General features: G+C 38.9%; 2 protein-coding genes across 3 annotated transcripts in view; one reads left to right on the top strand and one right to left on the bottom strand.

Annotated features, from left to right (window-relative positions):
• Nucleotides 1-4,798, top strand: part of lgmn (legumain) — a 35,330-nt gene extending 30,532 nt beyond the window's left edge. Inside the window, exons 11-14 of the mRNA XM_062968309.1 lie at nt 1,597-1,797; nt 2,521-2,691; nt 3,446-3,513; nt 3,961-4,798. Coding sequence (XP_062824379.1) covers nt 1,597-1,797; nt 2,521-2,691; nt 3,446-3,513; nt 3,961-4,000 — 480 coding nt within the window. The 3' untranslated portion in view covers nt 4,001-4,798. The remainder of the gene's footprint in view (nt 1-1,596; nt 1,798-2,520; nt 2,692-3,445; nt 3,514-3,960) is intronic.
• A 7,879-nt stretch (nt 4,799-12,677) lies between these two features.
• rin3 (Ras and Rab interactor 3) overlaps nt 12,678-25,504 on the bottom strand; it is an 86,185-nt gene continuing 73,358 nt past the window's right edge. For both annotated transcript variants that reach the window (XM_062968290.1, XM_062968286.1), the window contains exons 9-10: nt 19,301-19,464; nt 12,678-15,131 (exon numbers count right to left, since the gene is read on the bottom strand). In XM_062968290.1, the coding sequence (XP_062824360.1) occupies nt 14,823-15,131; nt 19,301-19,464 (473 nt within the window). In that variant the 3' untranslated portion in view covers nt 12,678-14,822. The remainder of the gene's footprint in view (nt 15,132-19,300; nt 19,465-25,504) is intronic.

The raw sequence follows: 25,504 nt of genomic DNA, 5'->3' as shown, positions 1-25,504 counted from the left end.
TTTAATCCATTCTTGGTGATGGGACAGAGAGGATAGGAAGTGTTTGTTCATCTTATACCACACCTTTCAGCAAAGATCCAAAGCAGTTTATAAAAATTTAAAACAGATTTTAGATTGTTGGTTGATGATGCTGTTTCATGTTATGTTATTGTCTTTTGTAATGTTATTGATTTTATTGAGTTATGTTTTAATCTATGGTTGGTTTTAATTTGTTGTTGGATTGGGTGTGTTCCCCATGTAAGCCACTCCTAGTCCTTCTGGGGAGATGGAGGCAGGATATAAAAATAAAGTAGTAGTAGTAGTACTTGTTGTTATTATTAAAACAGACATTTATTAAAATATTTTTTTAATGTTAGCATGGTTTGCCCCCTTTAATGCCATCCTTGACAGACAAGTGGAATATATATTGAACAAAAATGAAATAAAATTAAGCAGACTTCACAACTTCTGAGAATGCCTGCCATAGATGTAGGCGAAATGTCAGGAGAGAATGCTTCTCTAACATGGCCATACAGCCTGGAAAACTCACAGCAACCCAAAATTTAGCATTGTTTGATTTACTTGCCAGGCAGCCAGAAACCAAACTCCTAATGAAAGAAATAGTTTTAAGAACAATTTGAAATGAATTACTATTTTAAAACATCAGTAGAACACTGTAAAGTCATTTCAACACATAATAGTAGTAGTAAGAGTGCAGTGCTACCTGCATCCCCCATAAAAATATATTTTTATTGTCCTCTCTCTAAAATGCCCACAACAACACTGTGTAGGTAAAACCATTCCCAGTTTATGGAATCTAATGCTTGCTTTTGTTCATGAAGCTCATTGAGCAGCCTTAACCATATCTCCTTCCATCAGCATGTCATTGGAACATAGAAAGTGGCCATATTTAAATATTTGAAAGGATGAGCAAGTTTTCTTTTAATCTGCTCCAAAGACTCAGACATGGATCGATGAGTTCAAGCTACATGGAAAGGGATTCCATCTTAACATTAGGAAGAACTTCCTGATGGTAATTGGTATTCAACAGTAGTATACACTGTCTTGGAATCTCTTTCTCTGGACATTCCTTGCATGTTAAGAGCTTTGATTGTATAGGCCTTGTGGTCTCTTCCAGTTTTATGGTTCTTACGAGCTAAGTCATGAAAATTAATTTTTGGACTACAGTTGCCAGAAACTCCCAGCCAGCATAACAAATCCAAAAAGTAACATTTCTAGAATCTGCAATAATATCCCATATTTTATCTGCTTAGCTGAACATTGTGGAAACTAACAGTTAGAGACTTAGTATTTCAGGAATTGTCCAGTGCTCTATGGAGACATCAGAGATTGAACTTGGGCCATTTTCTGTGCAAAGCCTGTGCTGAACTATAGATCCTTCCTCAACCTGCCTTTTAAGGTTTGCTACAGGAATGATAGGACAAGCTTCAGCATCTCCTCAAGCAATGCAGTCTATAGAAAACCTCCATGGCTCTTGAATATTCTTCTGACTGGAGTGTTATGTGGTTTCTGGGCTGTATGGCCATGTTCTAGCAGCATTTTCTCCTGTTGTTTTGCTGGCATCTTCTGATCTACCATGTTTTTCTCACTTTTCAGTCTATCGCTAGTATGAAAGTAGTACAGTTCCAAGGCACAAGCAAAGCCTCCAGTACTCCCATTTCATTGCCACCAGTAAGTCACTTAGACCTCACTCCCAGTCCTGATGTGCCCCTCGCAGTCATGAAGCGCAGGATGATGTCCACTAATGACGCCCAGGAGACTAAGAAGCTCTTAGAAGAAATGAAGAGACATCTGGAGGTAAGAATGAAGATACACGGTACATTCATGACTGTGTAACATAGGCTTCAGTAATAGCACTGATGTAAGTGATGCTAAATAGAAATGGGAGTAAAAGAATAAAATGCCAGTGAGCTACTGAAACTGATTAAGTTTCATTTGTTCAGATGTCCATGAAGCCTTGAAACCCCAACTTCAAGGGAGTATTGCTTTTGGTCTTCTATATATGTGATCTAGACTGTGATCCAGAAAGAAAGCACCCTCCAAATAATCACAAGTTTTTGTTCCAGAATATCCTCCAGAACTCTCACAATTACCAAAGTTCATACATTTTTGGCATATTTTGAGCTTTTTCTCGCAATTTGAATCTGAATGGAAGTTGCTGCAGATAATCTACTGTCTTAAACTTGATTCTCTTACACACATTTCCTCTTCACCCATATCCTGGAGCAACAATGATTCTTGGAATACAGTACAGCCCCTTTGTCTGTGAGATCTGGTGCTCATGGTTTTATTTACCCACTTCCAATCAAAATGTGACCCCTTTAGGCATTTTCTAGGTCCTCCAAGGTGACTCTGGCATTCTTGGGTCAGAAGCCCTTCATTTTAATATGATTCACCATTATCCATTGTTTTGCATATGCCTGCAAAGTTCAGGGACATAATTCCCATGGATATGGGCTTATACTGTATTTAATTTACATTGGTTAACAAATCAGGTTATCTTTTTCTCTTCTTGTACAGGCCAAAGAACTAATCCAGAAGACGATGCACAAGATTATATTCTTCATAACGGAATCTGAGGAGCGTACTGAACATGTCTTGGCAAGCAGGTTACTGTTGAGAAACTACGACTGCTACTACACAGCCATGGATCATTTCAAAAGACGTTGCTTCAACTGGCACATTCCTGTGGTAAGGCTCCTTAGTCTCAGGGCACAAAGCTTTTTCAGACACAGGAACAGCCACTGAATAGTTTTTGTCTGCCACATAAAAAGACATTTTTTATGCCTCCATTATTCTGCAAAACATTTACAGTTGCCCACTTGTTTCTGTCTGAACTGATATGGCCATTAGTTATATATATCTCTGTACCTTTCTTGACTAGCCTGAGTTAAATAAATGGAGATTAGGGCCATGTCTGCAGGACAATGTCATATTCAGTATCACAGCCAATTTGACTTTTCATATGATTTGCTGGGGTGCACAAGAAGATGGGTGCAGTTCATCTCCTGGTAGTTGTTTTCCATAGGCAAAGGATTGTCCATTGTGAACCAGAACCCAGACCAAGCAGACATTCACTCTAATCTATTGCTCTTTTTGTGTTCATATTTTTCGCTTCTGTGGGCATACTTGGAAGAAATGTCATGGTTTCAGTGTTGGGCTATGACTCTGGAGACTAGAGTTTGAATCTCTGCTCAGCCATGAGTGATCTTCACCAAGTTAATGTTCTCTTAAGTCTAGGAGGAAGGAAAAGCAACCTCCCTCAGACAAAATCTGCCAGGAAAACCCTGTGATAAAGTCACTATATACTGGAAGTGATTTGAAGATACATAATGACGAGAACAAGATATGAGAAGTAAACCTTATAGATGAACTGCCTATAAACAGAATGGGGAAATATTTGTAAAACATATGTAACATTTTTCATGCTTGCTTCTGTTTTCAGTATGAATATGCTCTGAGACATCTGTATGCCTTGGCCAATGCCTGCGAATCAGGATATCACATTGACAGGTACAAATAAACTGGAAGTTAAGCTATTGGTGAATGTGCTTTTAAGAATTGGATATCAGTGATACCAGCTAGCCAGCTAGTAGTCTGTGTCTGCACACAAACGAACAAGTGGAGAATAGATTTGTATGTACAGGCAGGCCCCAAGTTATGGACAAGATAGGTTCTGTAGGTTTGTTTTGCTATCTGTTCAGAAAATTTCACCTCACTTTCTGTCTCTGTGATAAGGATTTTGGAAAAAATTGGGGCTTGTTGTGGAAACAAGAATTAGTGATGAAGCTTCAGTGGAGACATCTTTTCACTGTGATTACTCTTTCAGGAGTGAATTTCCCCTCTGAGGGATAAATTTCTCTCACTTTCTGTTGTCTCATCCTGTTTGTAACTCAGGGACTGCCTGTATATAGTATAGTGAAGGTGTTCATGTATTTTAACTGTTGTTTCCTCTTACAGGATATTACTTGCCATGGACCAAGTATGCCGTGGATATTAACACCACCACTACCACTATCTAATGAGTAATCCAGCAAAAAGTGATGATGTGATTGTAATCAAAGCAGACTGCAAAGCAAAAAGAGGCCAGTTAAATGCATCCACTACAAATCATAAGAAGAATCCTACAGTGGCAGCTCAGCTGCGGACATGTTCTGCACCTTAAAGCCTTTATTGAGTGAAACATGATGTGTGTATTTCACTCTGAAAATTACTTCTGATGTCCCCTTGATTTGACAAATACATCAATGTTGTCACAATTGCCATATATATATTTTAGCTCCAGTTATGTTAATGTTTTGCTGCAGTTTGACTGGCTTCCTTAAGTGCTCATTTTAACTGAACTGGGTTCTGTTGGGTTTTTTAGTTTAAAGCTTTCACTCAGGGTTTGATGATTAAGCCTTTTGAAGAATTGTGCTATGAATGTCACAAAGAGGCCTGCGGTGAAAAGTGTATTTTTGTTCTTTTTAATAATTGTGAATTGATGCTTTAAAGACCCCAGGGACACACTGTTAACTGAAATGTTTTACAGTGTGTGGCTCAAATATTTTAAAAGCCATAAGTTTAATTTCTCTAACTTTACAGAATTCACTTTGCTTTTAACGATCAGGTTTTCTTTAAAAGTAATCAAGTGAATTCCATTTGTGATGAAGACACTCTGCTGAAGGAGACTGCCTACTGCTGTTTATGTTTTGGATTCCAATGTAATTGTATGTTTACACAACTTGGTGGGAAATTTTGCAGTATTTGAAGCAACCTGTGAATAATAAAAAGTTAAGCTGCTCATGCAGCCCTTTAAGCTTTTGTTTCTCATCTCTCTTTCAGTGGGTGGTTAAGTGAGAGTCTCCTTATATTTCAGCCTTGTTATAGGAAGCTTTCGAACCAGGCTTTGGTATCCTTTGAGTTTCTCAGAAACCATATTTTGGAGCTATATTGAGAAAAAGAAAGACCAAAGCTTCTGTGAAAGATTTCACTTTGCTTATGTTGAATTAACATTGCAACCATAGATTCACTTATGGGATGGCAAGTATTGTAGCAGACATGCCCTAGGTAGGTAAAGGTTTTCCCTGACGTTAAGTCCAGTCGTGACCGACTGTGGGGGTTGGTGCTCATCTCAATTTCTATGCCAAAGAGCCAGCGTTGTCCATAGACATCTCCAATGTTATGTGGCCGGCATGACTGCATAGAGCGCCGTTATCTTCCCACCGGAGCGGTACCTATTGATCTACTCACATTTGCATGTTTTTGAACTGCTAGGTTGGCAGGAGCTGGGGCTAACAACGGGTGCTCACTCCGCTCCCGGGATTTGAACCGGGGACCTTTTGGTCCGCATGTTCAGCAGCTCAGCGCTTTAACACACTATGCCACCAGTGGCTCTATTTGACAATATATTGTAGGAGCTTTCCTTTGACCTGCTACCAACTTGCTACCTTGGATATTTCAGGAGAGGATATGGCTTTCCAGATGTTAGATCACTTACTGTGGGTTAAACCAGTAGCTAGAGTAAACCCATCAAATTAGTGAAATGTCCATACTGCTTGGTTTAGAAATCAGTACTTAGTTTTACTGCTTGCAATACAGGTAGGAACAAACTTCTTCCTTTATACTTATGCATGGGCGCCTTCACATTTCACAATTTCAGTTCTATGAGTCAACTTTAAACATTATAGCACTAAACTATGCAATCCTGGAATTTGTAGCTTAGAGAGAGTATTTAAATTTCTGAGTCAGAGCTCTAGTACCTGCAAATCCTAGTATTACATAGAAAACTGAAGTAACCAATATGGCAAAAATAGGATGTAAGTATCATAAACTGGGAAGAAAAAAATGTCCATAGTGGATTGGGAAAAAAGTAGGAAGTCTTTCTTTCAGAGTAGTTTTACTATGCTCAGAAAGGATCTGCATCCAGGTGTGGGTGGGAAAACTCAAAGGAGAGAAAACTTGTGGTAACCATTTTTAATCTATTTATGGAACTCTACTGAAAAACAACTATGGTACCACAACTCAAGTATCGTGAGATATTGAGTCAGTTTTGTAGCATCTGAACCTGTATACTATCCTGGTCACCACTTATAACCGGAATGGGGTACCATTTATCAAGGGGACCACACAATGTTTTCTAAGTCTCCCTCAGCCATTGTACGCGTATTAATGATAAGCAAATCAACTGGGTTAGACTGTCTTCAGCATATTGGTGATTTCATGAAACAAAGGACAAAAGCATGCAACAAAAATAGAATCCTATGGGACTTTAGAACATAAATGCCATAGGCTAAGTAATGTTGTTCAGAGGAATTTATTGTCCAAGAATGGAACCACAGAAACACAGCTTTCCACCTAGAGACTTTATTCATTTTTCAGTTGTATCCATGACTGCTAAAAGATCCAGAAGTATCCCAGTAATTGTCTGGAGCAGAACAAATCAATTACAGATAGATCTTGATTGTATATTGCTAATTCTGTTGCTAGCCAATTGTAATTTTTTCCAACAAAATACAGGATAGCTTATACACCCCGTGCAAATAGGTTGTGCAGGATTTTGAAATTATTAAGAAATTTCCATAAATTATTATGCAGCTTGCATGCATACCTAATATATGGGAAATGGGTGAAGACCCAAACTTTAATAAACACCCAATTAGGAAAATTCTGATGAGAACTTGGAACAAGTACAAAATATTTTTTAAACAAAAATACCACAATGGACTTCGACCCAGGAAGCCTTTAAACAAAGTGGAAATTCCAAGGGTAACAGAAGATGGTTAACCTATGCAGATTTACTCAAGAAGACACGAGGCAATTTCCAACTAAAAACAAGGATGAATATAAACCAACAAGGCTACAACCTGAACTGGTTTGAATATGCTCAAATGCACCATCAATATCAAAAGGACGTACATATAGGATTTGAGGAAAGTAAGACCAATTTTGACAAATATTACAAGTAAGAAATAAACAGTTTTCCAAAATCTATACTCTGCTACTAAAATTATGCACGGAAAATAAATATACCAAAGAATGTAGGCTAAAATGGGCCAAAAATATTGGTCATACAATTAGTCTCAACAAGTGGGAATGCCTCTGGAAAGTAAAAAATAAAAATATTCAGAAATTACTCACTGCTGGAAAACCTTTACAAAATGTTCTATCCATTTTATATGAGACCTATAAAAATAGCCAATATACTCTGGTGCAAGATCAGATTAGTTAATAAGTGAACAAAAAGTGTTTTTGTCTCTCTCACATGGAATCTGTGTGCTCAGCAATTAGCTGTTCCTTGGGGGGAAAGTTGCTCCATGTTCCTAACAGAATGAAGAGTTTGCAAGGAAACAGATGTCCATCTCAATTGTGCAAGGTGGCTCATTCAGAGGGCAAAGTTCCCAGAAGCAGAATAAATGCTGCCCAGCCGGTTGAAGGGAGTCATGTAAACCTCTTGATGCACATGACTCAATGAGTCATCTACTCTTCACATGACTGCAATGTGTCATCACAAACACCACCATAAGCCTGCCATCCCGTTGCTTTAGTTGCAACAAGTACAACTGAGAGGACTGTCTGGGAGAAAGTTGCCATCACAGATAGTTCACAAGACCTCTATTCCCCATTTCAAGTAACTAGTTGCAAATAGGTTACTTGCAATTCTTTTTTTTCCAGCAACTAAGAGTGCATCTACAACAGTGGTTCACAACCTGTGGGTCCCCAAGTGTTTTGGCCTACAACTCCCAGAAATCCCAGCCAGTTTACCATCTGATAGGATTTCTGGGGTTTGAAGGCCAAAACATTTGGGGACCCACAGATTGAGAACCATTGGTCAGGAACGTAAAATTAGTGTAGCTTGGACCCATTTTAACTGCCATGCTCAAAAACTGCCATGCTATGAAATCATGGGAATTGTGGTTTTGCACATTCTTTAGCCTTCTGATACAGCAGTCAAAGTAGAGTCAAACTGCATTAATTCTACAGTGTAGATACACAAAGATAAATTACAATTACATAATAAACCAGAAATGTAACATAACAAAGCAATGTAAGTGTAACTTAAATGTTTCTCTTATAGTTTCCTAGTTCTGCTATTCAAGACAGTAACCATAGGGAGTCACTAATGGTTTTTTGAAAAAGGACTTGAAATGCATTACCATCATTGTAATCCTAGATTTTTCCCAATTTGGGACTCAAGTCAGTTTACAACTGTTAAAATAAACCAAGTTCACAAAATATAAAAGTTTAAAACCCTCGTAATTTTAAAATCATTTAACTAACAATAACTCTGCTAGGGTGATTGGGGCAGTAACTATAACTACAGTAGAGTCTCACTTATCCAACACTCACTTATCCAACGTTCTGGATTATCCAACGCATTTTTGTAGAAAATGTTTTCAATACATCGTGATATTTTGGTGCTAAATTCGTAAATTCAGTAATAACTACATAGCATTACTGCATGTTGAACTACTTTTTCTGTCAAATTAGTTGTATAACATGATGTTTTGGTGCTTAATTTATAAAATCATAACCTAATTTGATGTTTAATAAGCTTTTCCTTAATCCCTCCTTATTATCCAACATATTCGCTTATCCAACATTCTGCCGGCCCGTTTATAAGTGAGACTATTGTAATTACTTTTAAACATTTCTAGTTCCCTTATAACCCAGCATGGAAGAATTGAGCCTTGCTAGAGTATGTGGAATTAACCACAGTGCACTAACTTATAAACAGATAGAAAGGAGGGTAGTTTTAACCAAATGAGTGAGCATTTACTAGCATAGATTTATATAAGGGTTGGATCCAGAGATGTTCTTTCATGAGAAGAAGGCTACTTGTGTGTAGTAGGCAGTTCCAGAGCATGTGAAGAGCTGTTTACTACATGCTTCACATCACTACATGCCTTTGATGTCAACAGGACCTAGAAAATGATATGAAAATCATTGTTTGATCTGTTGATCATAATAAATTATTTGTATGAATAGTAGATAAGAAAGATGGTCAATCAGAGTTTTTATCTTCTACAGGATGGGCTCGATACAGATCCATATATATGTAGGTTTTCTTTGATGTAATAGTGGTATTAGTACGTAGAAACCACTATCATACATATCATTTCTGTTGTAGCTCAGCATGCATCAGAGGATTTTTCTGACTGTGGTTCAGAGGATGAGGGGGATGATGGGTTTCAAAGCAGGTTTTAAAGTGAAAAGTCTGTGAATGAACAGAGATAATTACAGGCAGATGAGGCTGATGTTTTAGATTCCTGTGCTTGTTCCCAGGCAACTGGGAAAAGTGAAAATTCCCTTGAGAAAAGGCCTTGGGCAGATGGGGAGTTTTCCTGGGAAACTAGATTAGGCCTGAGAACCCAAGGAGTAAAAAATAGAAAAACTGGATATTCTTAAAGAGTCCGTGATAAGACCTTGAAGTCCAGGTGTCTTTGGCATGATCTCATGGGTGCCTGGATGGGTTTAAATTAAGTGGTTTGGCTTCAAGCCTCTCAGAGAGACAACTTTGCTATAGAAGATGGCTCTCCTGTTTCTGCTCTTGAGTTCATGATTCAAGTATTCTCACATTTCCTGCTCTGGTTCATGCCTTTGTTTCCTTTGAGGATTTGCTTTTGGTGAATGTGTCACAAAAATAGTATGTGCAGATTTGATAAATGTGGATTTAATATGTGTGGGTATGAATATAACTGTATGGAATGAATGAATTAATGAATGAGAACTAATAATTTTGAAAACGCAACTCAAAGATTAAGGCCTGCAATGACCAACTGCTTGCTTGCTTGTTTAAATGTAATTAAAGCCTGCTAATGAGAACTGAAATGGTTGACCTGCCTGGTAGACTGTGATAAGAACTGTGAAAGTGATAAAATAAATGTTTACATCAAGTTATGAAAATATTTACAACTGTTAAGAAGGAAGTCCACACAGAGCTGCTTGCGTTTTCTAACACTAATCAAGAAGAGTCAACATCGGTCCAGGAAACTGCGATGGAGCCAGGATCTATCATTGCTATCATTCCTTTGCAACTTTGGGATAACATCAGCAAAATATTGCTGTATAAGTGACCTTATGACAATCCAGAAATTGTGACAGATAGAGGAGCTGTTCACCCACTATGCTCTTCTTCATTGGGAAGGAGAGAGATAGTGTATCTTTGGAAGTGTCAGATCTGCTATGGAAAGCAGGATTCTGTATACTTGCTCCTTTTCTCAAAGGAAGAGGACAGAGTGCATTTTGGAGCCATGATATGTGTTGTAGGGAGTCAGTTCTGCTGTAGGAAAGAAGGATCTGATCTTTGGCATTGTTTTTAAGGGAAAAAAGATGCCTTTTGGTGTTTTGAAGTTTTGGAGTTCTGGAAATATTGGTGCAATCGCAGATTTGCAAGAAAGCAGTCTGGCCTAACAGGTGTTCTCCAGGAGATGACAGAGGAAGAATGTTGATGTATGCACAAGGATGAATGCATGAACATGTGTGTGAATGCAGAGTAAAAATGTAACTCTCCTTTGTTTGTTTGTTAGCCAATGTAATAGGGTAGTTTGTGAATCCAATTTAGTTACATAGAATCTGTATGTCTATATGTCCAATGTCGTTCTTTGTTGTTCTGTAAAAGTTCTGATATACCCTCTCACACTGGAAATTGCAATAAAAAGAACCTATGCTTTAAAGTTATTGAAAAGTTATTCATGGCAAAGTTCTTGTTTTCATGCTTATGGATTTAAGGCTGAAGTACTGCTGTGGGTTTTGGTTCTCTCAACTTTATGCTCTTCGTCATTTTTGGATTACTGCTATTTTGTATTTTCTATTCTACTGACTCTTTTGGAATTGCCCATTCCCCCTTTTTATCTGTTTTCTTTAATTAACATTTTTAGATAGAATTACTGGACTATGATGTGGTGCTGGGTGATAAGGTGTTTCAGTACTAGAGTGCAACAATTTCTTACATGGGAACTGTGTCCATTTGCAGCCTAGGAAGGTTGTTCATTATCTGTTATCTATCCTAGGTATGATAGATTGTTCTGCCATGTTTGACAAATTGTGTTGAGGGTAAATTCTACTTTTCCACTATATGATTGGTTGGATGGGTGTGTTGTTTTATGGCATGTGCTAGGGAAGGCATTTAATTTTCTTGTGCAATAGCACAATAGTGATAAAGCTGTTCTATTTTATTAAGCAACACTGGTGTGTTTGATTGGTTGTCACTCATGAGTTGTCCCCCATGTTGTTTAATATCTACATGAAACTACTGGAAGAGTCATCTGGAGCTTTAAAATTCAGTGTAAAATCCTGTGAATAAGGCAACTAATGTCTTAATCCCATGGATGCTGTGTCTAGAAAACCACATAGAGGAAGATGTCCTGAGATGGAATGTTCTCAGCTCGGCAAAAGAGAGATGTGGTTGCTTGGATTCAGTTCACTTTGGTGAGGGACAAAGTATAGCCTAATATAATATCCAGTAAAATGCACGTTTTTGTTGGTTTGGAACACTGTATCACCTCTCCTATATCTTTTCTTATGTCCTTCCTTTTCAGTTTATTACTAATGAAACTCACGTGCAATAGGCACATATGAGACAGAAGGAATGTCCAAAAGGAAGCTCTTCTTCATGCAGTATGTAATTTTAACTAGCAAAATTTACAGTCATGGCGAGACGTGGCAATGGCAATTATTTTTAGTTGACTTTGAATGGAGGCGAGACAATCTGATGAGGGGAAACTGACAGAGAAGAAATCTATCAATAGCAAGTAATCAACATGTTTGCCGTCTATCTCTGGAGTTCAGAGTAAACATGCTTCTAAGGGAAGGGAAGTAACCATGGGAGAACCCTGTCCAACTTCTGGGCTTACCAGAGGCAGTTGGTTGGCCATTGTGCAAATTACAGTGCTTGAAATAGAGAATTTGGTTTGATGTGTGAGATCTTCTATACCTTCATTTTAAAGGGAGTTACTAATTACAAGGATAGTTCAAGAACTGCTAAGCCATTTGTAGGTAATCCTTAAGGAGTCTTGTCTGATTTCTCCATTGCAGTGTGGAAATGGAGCTCAGTACTTAAAGGCTATTCCAGCAGAGTGCAAGCTTTGCCTAGCTCTACAAACTCTTTGGGTAGTCAAGATTGCAAATGCCATGGCATCAAGTATGGCCCCAGCTGCGGATTGTGTGCCTGCCATGTGAAGACCAGCCTAGCTAAGGAGAGGTTTATCAACACACAAAACAGCCACAATGATGAACACAATATATGTGACATAGTTGCAATCAGCTTCAGTAGAAGGAACAACTCTAGAATAGAATCATAGAATAATAGAGTTGGAAGAGGCCTCGTGGGCCATCCAGTCCAACCCCCTGCCAAGAAGCAGGAATGATGAAATCACAGTGCTCCAATGTAAGAGAGGTGATTTCTGTGTCTTTTAAAGAGACAGAGCAGATATTTTGAATGTAAGCAGATAACTGGAATCAACATCGTGATCTAAATCAGTTTCCCAACTGCTCCTCCAGATGTTTTGGATTTCAGCTCCCAGAAATCCCAGCCAACTTACCAGCTGTTGGGAATTGTGGGAACTGAATTCCAAAACTGAAGTCTAAAACACTGCATAAATCATAAACCTCACAACACAATAGCATTTGAAGATACCAATACTGCCAACAAAGGTAGAGGAGTAATTTCAAGGCTCTTAATACACAAGGAAAGATAATTGGTAAAAGGCCAGCCAGTGACCTTAAAATTCTTTTATTTGATCTACTTCAGAAAACCGAACTGAAGTTACTACAGCACTTGGGCCTTCCAAACTTTTTGTCTATAATGTCTCCATAAATGAGGCATGGAATTAAAATTCAAATACATAGTATATCACAGTGTAATAAATATATTTAGAAATACACTTTTGCAGCACAGATTTGATGAAATGGTTCTATAGAGAGACAGCATATTTATAAACATCAAATGGAAAACAAGAACTACATTTTCAGTGACAAAGAGAGTACTTAATGTGGAGACATGGTTAAATCAGTCCAACATAACTGCCAACTTGCTAAATAACTCCTCGATTCCAAGGTCTCCAAAAGCTCTAGTATCTTGTCTACCAGAAAGAACATCTGGTTTGACTTGGAGCAACTGATAAAGCAGACCTGGCCGAATGCAAGGCAGAGAAAGACTGTTGACTCAGATAGCAAATGCTGAGCTATGGTAGCAAGTAATGAACTCTCAACCATATGAAATCTCTCTCTGTTCAACAAGAAGCTGGTAGAGGCAGTGTGACATATACCTACCTTCACTTTGTTAATCAGCAGGGACTTGTTTTATCATCTGACACTATGCATTGTGTGCTTAAAAGTGTTCACTGCATACCTCATTATGTGCAGAGTAGTACAAAGTACAAAACTTTAGCTTCACAAAACCAGACTTTCCTTTGGGTTTGTGCCAACACAGTGTTGTAAAGACTAACATGAGGTTAAATAGTCCGAGAGTGAACAACACAAGAATATGTGCCATTTGATTTAATAGTAGCTACACTTTGCATTACATTTAAGAAATTTCTTAAATGTAATACATTTAAGAAATTTCTTCCATCGGTTTAGTTCCCCAATAGAATTTTGATCAGTTTTGTCCATCAGTCTATATGGCATAAAGACAGTGTGTGGTGATAACCTTAGAAAGTAGGCATTGAGTTGTATGGAAAGTCATTAGCCCTTCCCCATTCTTTCATTTAGCTCCAAGACAGAGCCGTGTGTCCCATTCTTGTACACACAAAGCTATCCTGCTGCCCCACTATCAATATGAATTATTTAAATGCCAATCTAGTTCCTTTCTATTGTTAGAACTGAAGGCAAAGCACCACCTTTGCTGGGGATGCTGAAGAGGGCCTTCTCTGTGGTTGCTCCTATATTTTGGAACTCCCTTCCTAGAGTCTAGATTCAATCCTATTTTTGCTGCCCACCACTGAACTTAACACCGTAAGGAAGTACAGAAAAGTGCAAGAAATAGAAGTAACTATGTCTCTTTTTGGATGCCTAGCTGGATTCTGAAATTACATGCAGGAATGGAATCATAACGTAATATGTTTGCCAGGGTTCCTACTGTTAGTTGGATTCAGGCAGCAGGCATTAGTTTTTATGAAAAGCCATGTTAGTTACTTGGTAATTTGTTCTTTTACTACCAGAGATGTGGAGAAGAACTTGCAGAGTTTTCTGCCTCTTTTGTCCAAATAATGGGGTATCTTTGGGCACTCTGACTTAGGAGAGTGCAGGATGCTGTTTTGTTGCTCCATCTCAGACAACAAGAAATCTCAGGCTAGATATGATATTAAGAGTCAGTTTTATCATTGGGAAATGTGGAGCAGGCTATTGTGAGAGAAAGGCAATGTGAGAGTTTGTCAAAATAATTGCTAATTGCTTAATGTATCATATTTTTCTGTGCTTGCTGCTAGAAAGTCTATTTGGATTTTCTACCTCAGGCCCCCAAATGTTTTGGGTTGTCTCTGATAACACTGTAGGCTTGATGCTACATGGCTTAAGAAGATATTACCATAATACCCATAACCTCAAGTCTACCAACTTTGTGCAGCTGGCACTAAAGGCTACATCATTTGCTCATTGTATGAGATTCTAAATTCTTCAAGTTTCTCCAAGAGTGAACTTTGTATGAAATATTCTTTTCGGAGAGCAAAATGGAGTCAATCAAGAAATTTCCCTGGAGGACACCCACAAATACTATCTCCACCACCAACCATTCAGGAAGCTGTGCTTCAGGCTGCTTCTGCTACTTGGTGGAGATCAGCATACTTTGAAAGGAAGAACATCACAACCCTTAGAAACGAGTTCGTATAACAACTGTTTTGCTATTATAAAGCATCTGGGTCCTTGATAACAGGGACTGTTGTCTCTTCACTGCCCACTTGCTTATAAATAAAGTAGAAAGTCGGCTTGGGCTCCTTGTTCAACAGATGTGATTTGATGTGATGAGGAAGGGCATCATCATCAAGTCGCATGCTCTTGTCGTCCACTTGAACAAACAAACCATAGTCCTGAGGTTCTGAGACTTCAAACTTCTCAGCACACTGCTGGCTCAGCTGGTGAGTTGTTGAGTCAGTCCGGTAAGCCAGAGTCCGTGTTTTTGAGTCAGCCTCCATGAAAGAGATTGCAATGAAATCCTAGAAGGAAGAAGTAGCATATTGTATTATTAACATTGTTTTATTATTTACATTGTATTATTATATACAATGTGGCACTGCCACCTCCAGGATTAATGGCAATATACTTCTGCATGTATCAATTTTGGGAGAGTGCGAGACGGAAAGTGCAGCCACACTCATGTCCTAGGCAATCATGTCCTAGGCAACTTGGCACCTCGATTCAAGAAGGATCTTGACAAGTTAGAATGTGACCAGAGGAGATTGACCAAAATGGTAAAAGGTCTAGAAATTATCCGTATGAGGAGCAGCGTAGGGATCTGTGTATGTAGGGACCTGGGTATGTTTAGTCTGCAGAAGAGAAGTTTAAAATGTGACAAAAGTTATGTTTAGATATTTGAAAGATGTCATAATGAGAGACCAAGCTTGTTTTCTGCTGCCCTAAAGAATGGGACATGGAGCAATGGGCATGAAAAGAGATTATTCTGCCAACATTTGAAAGTGAAACACACGGCCTTGGAGTGTGGCAGAGTCTCTTTCTCAGGAGGTTACTAAACAGAGAGGGGATAACCATTTATTGAGAGTTGTTTTGATGGTGTATTATTATATATCAGAGTATATAAAAGTATTCTTATATACTAGATGGTCCTTGTGGCTTCTTCCAATTCTATGATTCTAAGATTCAACATGGGCAATTTAGTCATTTATGAACAGAATATTGAACTATATGCACCTTTGATCTAAATCATTATGCCTTTTCTTACAAGTGGTCACAGGGATAGAATTCAAGTGTCTTAGTTTTACAAGGACAGCTTTGAAGGGGTTGGGTCAGGTGTGGTCAGCCTGTAGCAGACAGGATTAAGAGATACGATATGAGAGCCCTGTCCAAATATTTGAAGAGGTGTCATATACATAACAGAACAAAATGTTTTTTCTTGCTCAAAAGGATAGGACAATTGGGTCCAAATTACAATGATAGGGATTTCAGCTAAGCAATAGTAACAATATCCCACGGAAAGTGAGACTGCCAGCCTCAACAGTCATTCTTTAGACCAGAGGTCAGGGTATTTTAGTAGTCCATTTCTTACAGTGACATGAGCTTGTCATGAGTGTTTCTGAAGTTATCCAATGTCAGGGACCAGCATGTTCCCCACAACTCCAACATGCCTATTGGCTGTTCATGTTTCTTTTCTAGAAAATCTCCAGTGACTGGCAGCTAATAGGTTGCTGGTCAATGACCACCACTTTGAATAGCACTAGTCTAAATGAATTCTAGTTCACTTAGATTCTATGATTACCATAGGCAACGTCACATTTCCTGGAAGCTATCTTGCTTATAATTACAAATATACTCTGCATATAATTTCCATACATTTCATTTGTCTAAATTATGCTTTAGTTCATAATCTCATTGCAGCCTAGATCTGTCTCAAAATTACAGAACTGGAAGACACTACAAACACCATTTTGCCTAGACTCCTGCAATACAGCTATGCACACCTAAAACACTGGGGGGAAAAAAAGGTCACCCAACCTGTATTTAAAGACCTCTAAAGAAGGAAAGACCACCTGTAAAATGCCCCACTTTCTCTCTTTGCTTACTTCCATTGGTGCAAAATGAGTTCAGAATGTAAAAGTAGTTGGCTAAACTTGGCTATTTAAGCAAGCCTTTGAGAATTGCTCGATTGTATTCGGAAACCATCAGACAGGACTTGGAATGACCACGAGATCGTTAATTATAACTGCTGGATAACTTGATAGTAGGAATGGCTGGTTAAATGCTGATATATACTTAGACTGTTTTTACAGGGCAAATAGCTTTTAAATTGTTACGTATGGTATTTGAAATTGTACTGAATGATAATGACTGTTACTATTTTGACCATCTGTGAAATATTGGAGGGTATGCATTTCTCCCTTCTGGGGGTGGCCAAAGTCACTGAAGAAATTCTCTCTGCTTTGAAAAAAAGAAAAGAAACGCTGTATAACTTTTTCTAGGTTATGTTTTGCTGCCACCCTGTGGCAGAAGATTAAGAAACCTTAAACAAGCTTACAGGTTTTCTTTCCTTTCTTTCCTTTCTGATTATACAATGAAACATGTTATTTGTTCCTGGGATATAAATATCATTTTCTAATTGGTTCTATCATAAAAAAAATTTAAAAGGTTATTAAACTGCAAACTTTTCGTTTTGCATGACATCCTGCAGCATACTTTGTTATTGCTTATCAAAGAATAGATTTCATCCAATCTGAACCAATTCAACATAGTTTGTGGCAGCCACAAAAACGAAGTTTCTGGAGTATAACAACTATAGTAGAGTCTCACTTGTCCAAGCCTGGCTTATCCAAGCCTCTGGATAATCCAAGCCATTTTTGTAGTCAATGTTTTCAATATATCGTGATATTTTGGTGCTAAATTCGTAAATACAGTAATTACAACATAACATTACTGCGTATTGAACTACTTTTTTTTGTCAAATTTGCTGTATTACATGAAGTTTTGGTGCTTAATTTGTAAAATCATAACCTAATTTGATGTTTAATAGGCTTTTCCTTAATCCCTCCTTATTATCCAAGATATTCGCTTATCCAAGCTTCTGCCGGCCCGTTTAGCTTGGATAAGTGAGACTCTACTGTACTTCCAAAGTAAGTACTGTACAATTAAACAGGAAATAACACTTTCAAACCAGGGACAGAAAATCTTTCAAATTTCGTTACATAGTATATGTGTGTAACAAGTCATATATGCCACCTGTATTCTTCGGAAAGGGCATTTGATAGAGCAAGAAAGAGAAATTGGAGGATGACATGAGAGTTTGAGAGGTACATACTTGGGTCTACTGGAAAGTGGAAAGCCTTGATCGACCCTACTGTCACCACAGTTCTTTGGTGCTTTGCCACCAGGTTGGGGAAAGTGGAGGGGCTCAGGGTTTCTTGAGAGCTTAGTCCATTTGTGGAGAACCTAAAAGAAGCACCAATCCCCTCTGTTCTTTCTGGTGTTTTACATGTGCAAACTCGTGTATACTGTTATAGTTTGTACATGGGCCTGCATTAGAAGACTGCTTGGAAACTGCTTTTAGTGTAAAATACAACAATTGGATTATTGACTGGGGCTTTTAAGTAGGTGTGGAAAGAACTCCCACAGCTCTAAGTTTAGCACTTGAAGCCCTATATGACATATGGCCTTTAAGAAACCTGATGGACACCAATTCATCTGTATTTTAGAGTTCCTTCTCCAATTGTTCTCACTGTGTAATATGCAGTGGCAAAAATGCAGTCGTAATTTGGCCAAAAAAAGGTGTGCATTACAGTTGCTGCATGCTTAGAATTGCTTCTTTAAAAACAAAAGTGTTAGGACACCAAGGCTTCTAGGACTGAAAGGAAAACCAGAGAAATAGGTAACCCTTCCCTCAAGGAGCCTCTACTGTTTATCCTGCCTCAGCTTCTTTGGGTGAATATATGATGTAGAATAAATGGAGCTTGGCACCACTTTAATTGCTCTGGCTCAATGCTATGGTATCCTGGAAATTGTAGTTCTACGAGCTCTTTAGCCTTCTCTGCCACAGAGGGCTTGTGCCTCCCCAAACTACAAATCCCAGGATTCCATACACTAAATATTATTTTTGTAAATGTTATCAAGAAACATACTTCCTTACAACCCAGGTGATTCCAAAGACCTTGGGTGAATCTACACTGGAATTATTGCAGTCTGGAGCCACTTTCACTGCTATGGCTCAATGCTATGGGATCATGGAGGCAGGAGTTTACAAGGTCTTCAGCCTTCTCTGCCAAGGAATTCTGGTTCCTCACCAAACTACAACTCCCAGAATTACATAGTAATGAGCCATGGCAATTAAAAGTGGTGTCAAACTGCATTAATTCTGCAGTGTAGATGCATCCTAGGAGAGCAATGCTGGGGTCCTAGATTTTAGGTGCCAAATTTATTTAGAGCTGCAAAAGGGAACCACAAGCAAATCTCACGAAAAATTCCCCTGATTTACTGGAAGGAATTATGGGGACTAATACTCCAAAGGCAATCACACTAAAACATAGGATTTCGAGTGTGCGCCCAGTTTCAATCCTGCAGCTGTCTCTTGCAGGATTCTGGGGCTTGTGGTATATAAATCTTTTAACTCAACCTAGGAAACAAATCACTACATTGAAAGAGAATGCTCCATTCATTTTCTAACCTGAACAGAGGATCGAGATGCCCGGGCTTTGTTAAGTGTTCTCCGTCTCTCCCACCGATGGATCGAATCTTGAACCTCTGTGCTTAGCTGCCGGGTGACTGTGATCTTATCATAGCTCTTGATAAGCTCCACCGCTCCGTAAGTAGTGATTAAATAATAAGACCCTATGGAAAATCAAGAAGCATTAACATGTCACACATCACAGAGATGTGTGACATCACATTCTTTTAACATGTCACACATCACAGAGAATCTTGTCTCCTTGTTGCATCTTTTAGAATTGTTGTTGCTGCATCCCTTCAATTTGTTTTCAACTTCTGGCAACCCTAAGGAGAAACTATCATGGGGTTTTTGGGGGGCTGAGAGTGTGTAACTTATCCAAGGTCACCCAGTGGATTTCCATGGCTGAGCAAGGAAACAAACTGTGTCCTCCAGAATGGTTATCCAATGTGCAAATGAATACACCATGCTGGCTCTCTTTTTTAGTATTGCTGAATGGCATCTGAGACACAAGGTTTTATTCAGCCACCGTAGTACTGCTTTAGAGTTGCCATTTTTTCCAATTCATGGATCTTCTAATGCAGTGTTTCTCAACCTGGGGATTGGGACCCCTGGGAAGGGGAGTCGTGAGGGAGTGTCAGAGAGGTCAACAAAGACCTTCAGAAGACACATATTTTGATGGTCTTAGGAACCCCATTGGCAGAGAATGTTAAGATCTCTCCGCCTGTTTGGCCCAATTCTATCATTGGAGTTCAAGGGGCTCTTTGATTGTAGGTGAATGATAAATCCCAGCAACTACAACTTCCAAATGTCGAGGTCTATTTTCCCCAAACTCCACCAGTATTCACATTTGGGCATATTGAGTATTTGTACCAAGTTTGGCCCAGGCCCCAGATCCATTATTGTTTGAGTCCACAGTGCTGGCTGGATATAGGTGAACTACAACTCCAAAACTCAAGGTCAATGCCCACCAAATCCTTCTAGTATTTCCTGTCGGTCATGGGAGTTCTGTGTGCCAAGTTTGGTTCAATTCCATCATTGGTGGAGTTCAGAATGCTCTTTTATTGTAGGTGAATTACAACTCCCAAACGACAAAATCAATCCCTGCCAACCCCACCAGTATTCAAATTTGGGTATATTGGGTATTTGTGCCAAATTTGGTTCAGTGAATGAAAATACATATTGCATATCAGCTATTTACATTACAATTCATAACAGTAGCAAAATTACAGTTACAAAGTAGCAATGAAAATAATTTTATGGTTGAGGTGTCACCACAACACAAGGAACTGGATTAAGGGATTGTGGCATTAGAAAGGTTGAGAACCACTGTTCTACTGCTATATGGTTGTCCAGTTTTGGAAATTGCATGTGGAGAAGAATTTGGTTAAATTCATTTTTGAAGAGTTTATGAAACATCACAAATGTTTTCATATCTACCAGAGAAATAGCTGGAGGTGTGAAGGCCTGAATGCAGAAGAAAGTGAAATCATTAGTTATTCCCATTCTGAATAGGGAACAAAAGGACCTTAAATCCCAGAGCTATAGGGGGATTCTGGGTCACTATCATTTGAAACTAACAGCAATTTGCATGTAATTCACCAAAAAAGAAGTGAAAACTATGAAGTTCTACCTTCATTAGTTTCATATTTAAAACATTTCAATAAACATTTATGAACTGACTTGGTTTTCTGCTTTTCTAGGCTAGCATTATGTAGTGGTCTGAGTGTTGGACTAAGGCTCAAGAGAAAAAGGTTCTGAATTCCTGTTCAACCATGGAAACTCACTGGGTGACCTTGATTAAGTCACACTTTCTCAGCTACAGAGGAAGGCTATGGGCAAACCCCTTCTGTGTTCTTTGACGGAAGTGACTTCAACAACACTTAAAACTTCGAGCAGAGCAGGAATGGCTGAAACACTCAAGCAGAGCAGGAATGGCTGAAACACTCAGAGCTACGGATCTGTATTGTAGTAAATGAAAGTGGTCAGCAGATGGCACATGTGTATTATATACTCATTGCTGCACTGTAAAATAACATAAGGCACTCTACCTCATAATGTGTGTTTTGCCATCAATTGCAGCTAGTTAGCACTTTACATTTGGGTTGTTGTGAATTTTCCAGGCTGTATAGCCATGGTCCAGAAGCATTCTTTCCTGACGTTTCGCCCACATCTATGGCAGGCATCCTCAGACGTTGAGGGGTTTGTTGGAAACTAATTAAGTGAGGTTTATATATCCATGGAATGCCCAGGGTAAGAGAAAGAACTCTTGTCTGCTTGAGTTACATGTGAATGTTGTAATTTGCTACCTTGATTAGCATTTTAATGGCCAGCAGTTTCAAGGCCTGGCTGGTAGCTGTCTGGGGGAATCCTTTGTTGGGAGGTGTTAGCTGGCCCTAATTGATTCTTGTCTGGAATTCCCCTGCTTTTTTAGTCTTGCTCTTTATTTACTGTTCTAATCAAGATGGCCAATTGCAACATCCGCACTTGCCTCAAACAAATAAGTTATTTCTCCCACCCTGGATGGGAGAAGTATATAAACCCCACTTGCCTAGTTTCCAGCAGACCCCTCAACCTCTGAGGAGGTCTGTCATAGAGGTGGGCTGAACATCAGGAGAGAATGCTTCTGGAACATGGCCATACAGCCTGGAAAATGCACAGCAACCCAGTGATTTTGGCCATGAAAGCCTTCAACAACACTTTACATTTGGTTGCATCCAACCCTATCTAATTCAACAAGTGCAAATCTTTCTATCATGTCTTCTACAGATATTTCTCAACAATCACTAAAACATTGCATAAGCTTCATAGGTAGAACAGAATCCTATCTACTTCATGATTAGATTGATGCAGGTCTGGGAATGACTCCTTAAATGTATAGCTTGTAAACATACATAACTGAACATATTACATTTATTTAATGTATATGGCTAACTATCAATAAATTTGTCTTGTAATGGATATTATTTATTGTATTGTTCACTGTGTTGTGATGTGTTGTTCTTTTATATGCTGTTTATATTGTATTGTTCTGGGCATGGCCCCATGTAAGCCGCCCCGAGTCCCCGTTGGGGAGATGGTGGCGGGGTATAAATAAAGTTTTATTATTTATTATTATTATTATTATTATTATTATTATTATTATTATTATTATTATTATTATTGTTTAAGAGAAACACAACAGAATTATTTAAAAGTACCACAATTAAAATCAACATGTTTGAAAAAATAAGATATGTAAGTTCATATGGCAAATACGCAATAAGGAATGGGATTATAGATCCCAAAAAGAAATGGTATAAAAAACTTCCAAAGCCTATAGAGTCCTGTTAGGAGAGTGGAACACATCTTTCTTGAATTGCATTTTTCTAGAAAGTCATTAGTAGTTAATTAATTGTGGATGTCATTGAGCTGGTTAAATTAATAACTTCAATTAATCAATTGATGAATGAATTGCACCTGCAGCTGAACAAAACAATAGATAAGATTCATAATAATGATGATGGATCTCTATTGTTAGTTATCACTAATAATGCTAGATTGGGAAATGAACTCTCCTGTGCTTAGAGAAAGCTACACAATCTATATATATAAAAGGGTAATGAAATTTCGGCCTAGGACAAAACAACAAAACTACACATCCCAGAAACACTAAACTTGGCAGCACAACCTCTCATCCATGCCTCTACGTTCATACAATAAACAGCTCCAGCTACTCCAGAAAACGGCCAGGCTTTGAGACTGCAAGGCTATTCACTGCTATTCCACCTGGCCAACAAAGGATTCCCATAAGCCACAGCAACGCGTGGCCGGGCGAAGCTAGTTTCTTATAAAAAATATTATAATGCAAACAGATTGAGGCAGAAATCCCATCCTTGCTTACTGAGGAGTAAGCCCTTCTGAAACCACTGGAAGTAGCCATGTATGCAATTATGACACTACTTTGCTAAGAATTTTTACAAATTACATTGAATGTCATCAAATAGATGGCGAATTATCATCGGTAGCATAAGCCTGCACACACATGTATCGCTACAGACACAGGCTGAGAGGAAGAAAATAATGAAGGGTGAGGTCAAAAACTCAGGAAATAAAATAAGTGCTATCTTGATATTTTCATGTAAACCTGTTTTTGTGGTAGAAAGGTGAGATGTAACTGTAACAAATGAGGCCGCGAAAGAAGGAAGATGAAAACAGTAACATCCACATAATGGTCATAAATTACACTGTTTGCATGACACCACCTTTAACACCGCTGTTCACAGCTATAAGCAAAGATCTTCAAGTGTAAAGATATATCGCTGAGTAGCGAAGTCAGAATTGTGTTGCATTTCCAATTGCCATGGACAGTACAGTTGTGAAAGCCGATAGGAGGATAATCAAGTCATTTGAAATGTGGTTCTAGGGTAGAATTGTACACACACCACGGATGGCAAGCTAACATAGAGATCTGAGAAAAAAATTAAAATTGAACTTTTCCTAGAAGCCAAGATGACTAAACTGAGGCTATTATACTTTGAATGTATCATCAAATGACATGGCTCACTGGAAAATAATAATAATGCTTGATAAAGTGGGAGGTAGCAGGAAAAGGGGAAGACCCTAAGTGTATTTGTCCTGAAATGCTGTTAATATCAGTGAGTAGGGACTGTTGATAACAGGATGACTTGAGATTTCTCTTATATAGGATCAGCCCCCTCCCTCCTAGCCTTCAGAAGGAAAGTGAAATCCTGGCTTTGGGATCAAGCCTTTGGATATGAATGTAGTGCAATAAGAGATATATAACTCGTGCAATGACCATGGGACAGATGTAGACTATGACCTGTGGATGGCATGATTTTAATTATCAGGTTTTAATGCTATTGTATGAATTTTAATTTTTGCTATATTTTAAATGTATGTCTGATATGTGTATCAGTAGGCATTGAACATAGGCATGGAGCCTCTGGTGGCTCAGTGTGTTAAAGCACTGAGCTGCTGAACTTGCAGACCAAAAGGTCCCAGGTTCAAATCCGGGGAGCAGAGTGAGCACCCGCTGTTAGCTCCAGCTTCTGCCAACCTAGCAGTTTGAAAACATGCAAATGTGAGTAGATCAATAGGTACCACTCCGGGGGGAAGGTAATGGTGTTCCATGCAGTCATGCCGGCCACATGACCTTGGAGGTGTCTATGGACAACGCTGGCTCTTTGGCTTAGAAATGGAAATGAGCACCAACCCCCAGAGTTGGAAACGACTGGACCTAACGTCAGGGGAAACCTTTACCTTTACCTTAGGCATTGAAAAAGTGCCTATGTAAGCTGCCTTGAGTCCCCTCCAGGGTGAAAAAGGCGGGGCACAAATGGGGTAAATAAATAAATAAATACCATGCATTGAAACAGACTTGAGGACCGTTAAGAACAACAGACTGACTACACAGAGTACACACACAAACGTCTACCTATCAGGAGGGGATCACACTTCATGCATTTGATGTAAATGCCTACAAGAAAAATTTATGCTATAATAATATCTTATTTTCTTTGACCCTATTTGAGAAGGGAAGGCATACATTTCTGCTTCCCTTTGGGCCATCACTAGGTATTTATTGCCTAGGTAGCAGCATTACCAAAGAGGCCTGCCTGTTTGCGCAAGTGCCTTGGAAGACTCCTGGGGCCCATGGCTGAGTAGCACATAATTCAAGGAAACAGCCTCTTTTATTGGTACATACTCATTAAAATATGCCCACTAGACGCAAGGGGACAAGCTGGTGTTTAAGGACTCAGGTGGTGGGGGGGGGGAACAAACCAGGGGCAAGGACCGTGACAATAAAAAATAAGAAAAATTGGAAAAAATGAAATGAGCATCTATTTTTTAGCACTTTTGTGATGTTTCTGGTGTGAAAGTACTTGATGCAGTCTTAGATCTAGCCAATTCCAAGTGGAATATATACTGTATTCCATGGAAACTCACTGTGTGCTGCTTATAACTCACAGGTTTTAGTGCTGGAAGGAACCTAAGATGTTATTTACGGTAACCCATTGAAACTTCACTAACAATATAGTGGGGGCCTTTAATATCTGCTGGAGGGAGAAATCTGGTAATCTGGTAATCCCGCCCCCCCCCCCCCCCCCCAAAGTTACTTTTAGACCACAGTTTCCAGAATTCCTCCCTGCTCCAGCCATCTGATTGGAGGAAAGGTGGCTCTGGACAAGTGTTGTCCCAAAA

Source organism: Anolis carolinensis, chromosome 1 (assembly GCF_035594765.1).
Source record: "Anolis carolinensis isolate JA03-04 chromosome 1, rAnoCar3.1.pri, whole genome shotgun sequence".
NCBI lineage: Eukaryota > Metazoa > Chordata > Lepidosauria > Squamata > Dactyloidae > Anolis > Anolis carolinensis.
Note: the sequence above shows the minus strand (reverse complement) of the source record. Positions and strands in the feature narration are given on the sequence as shown.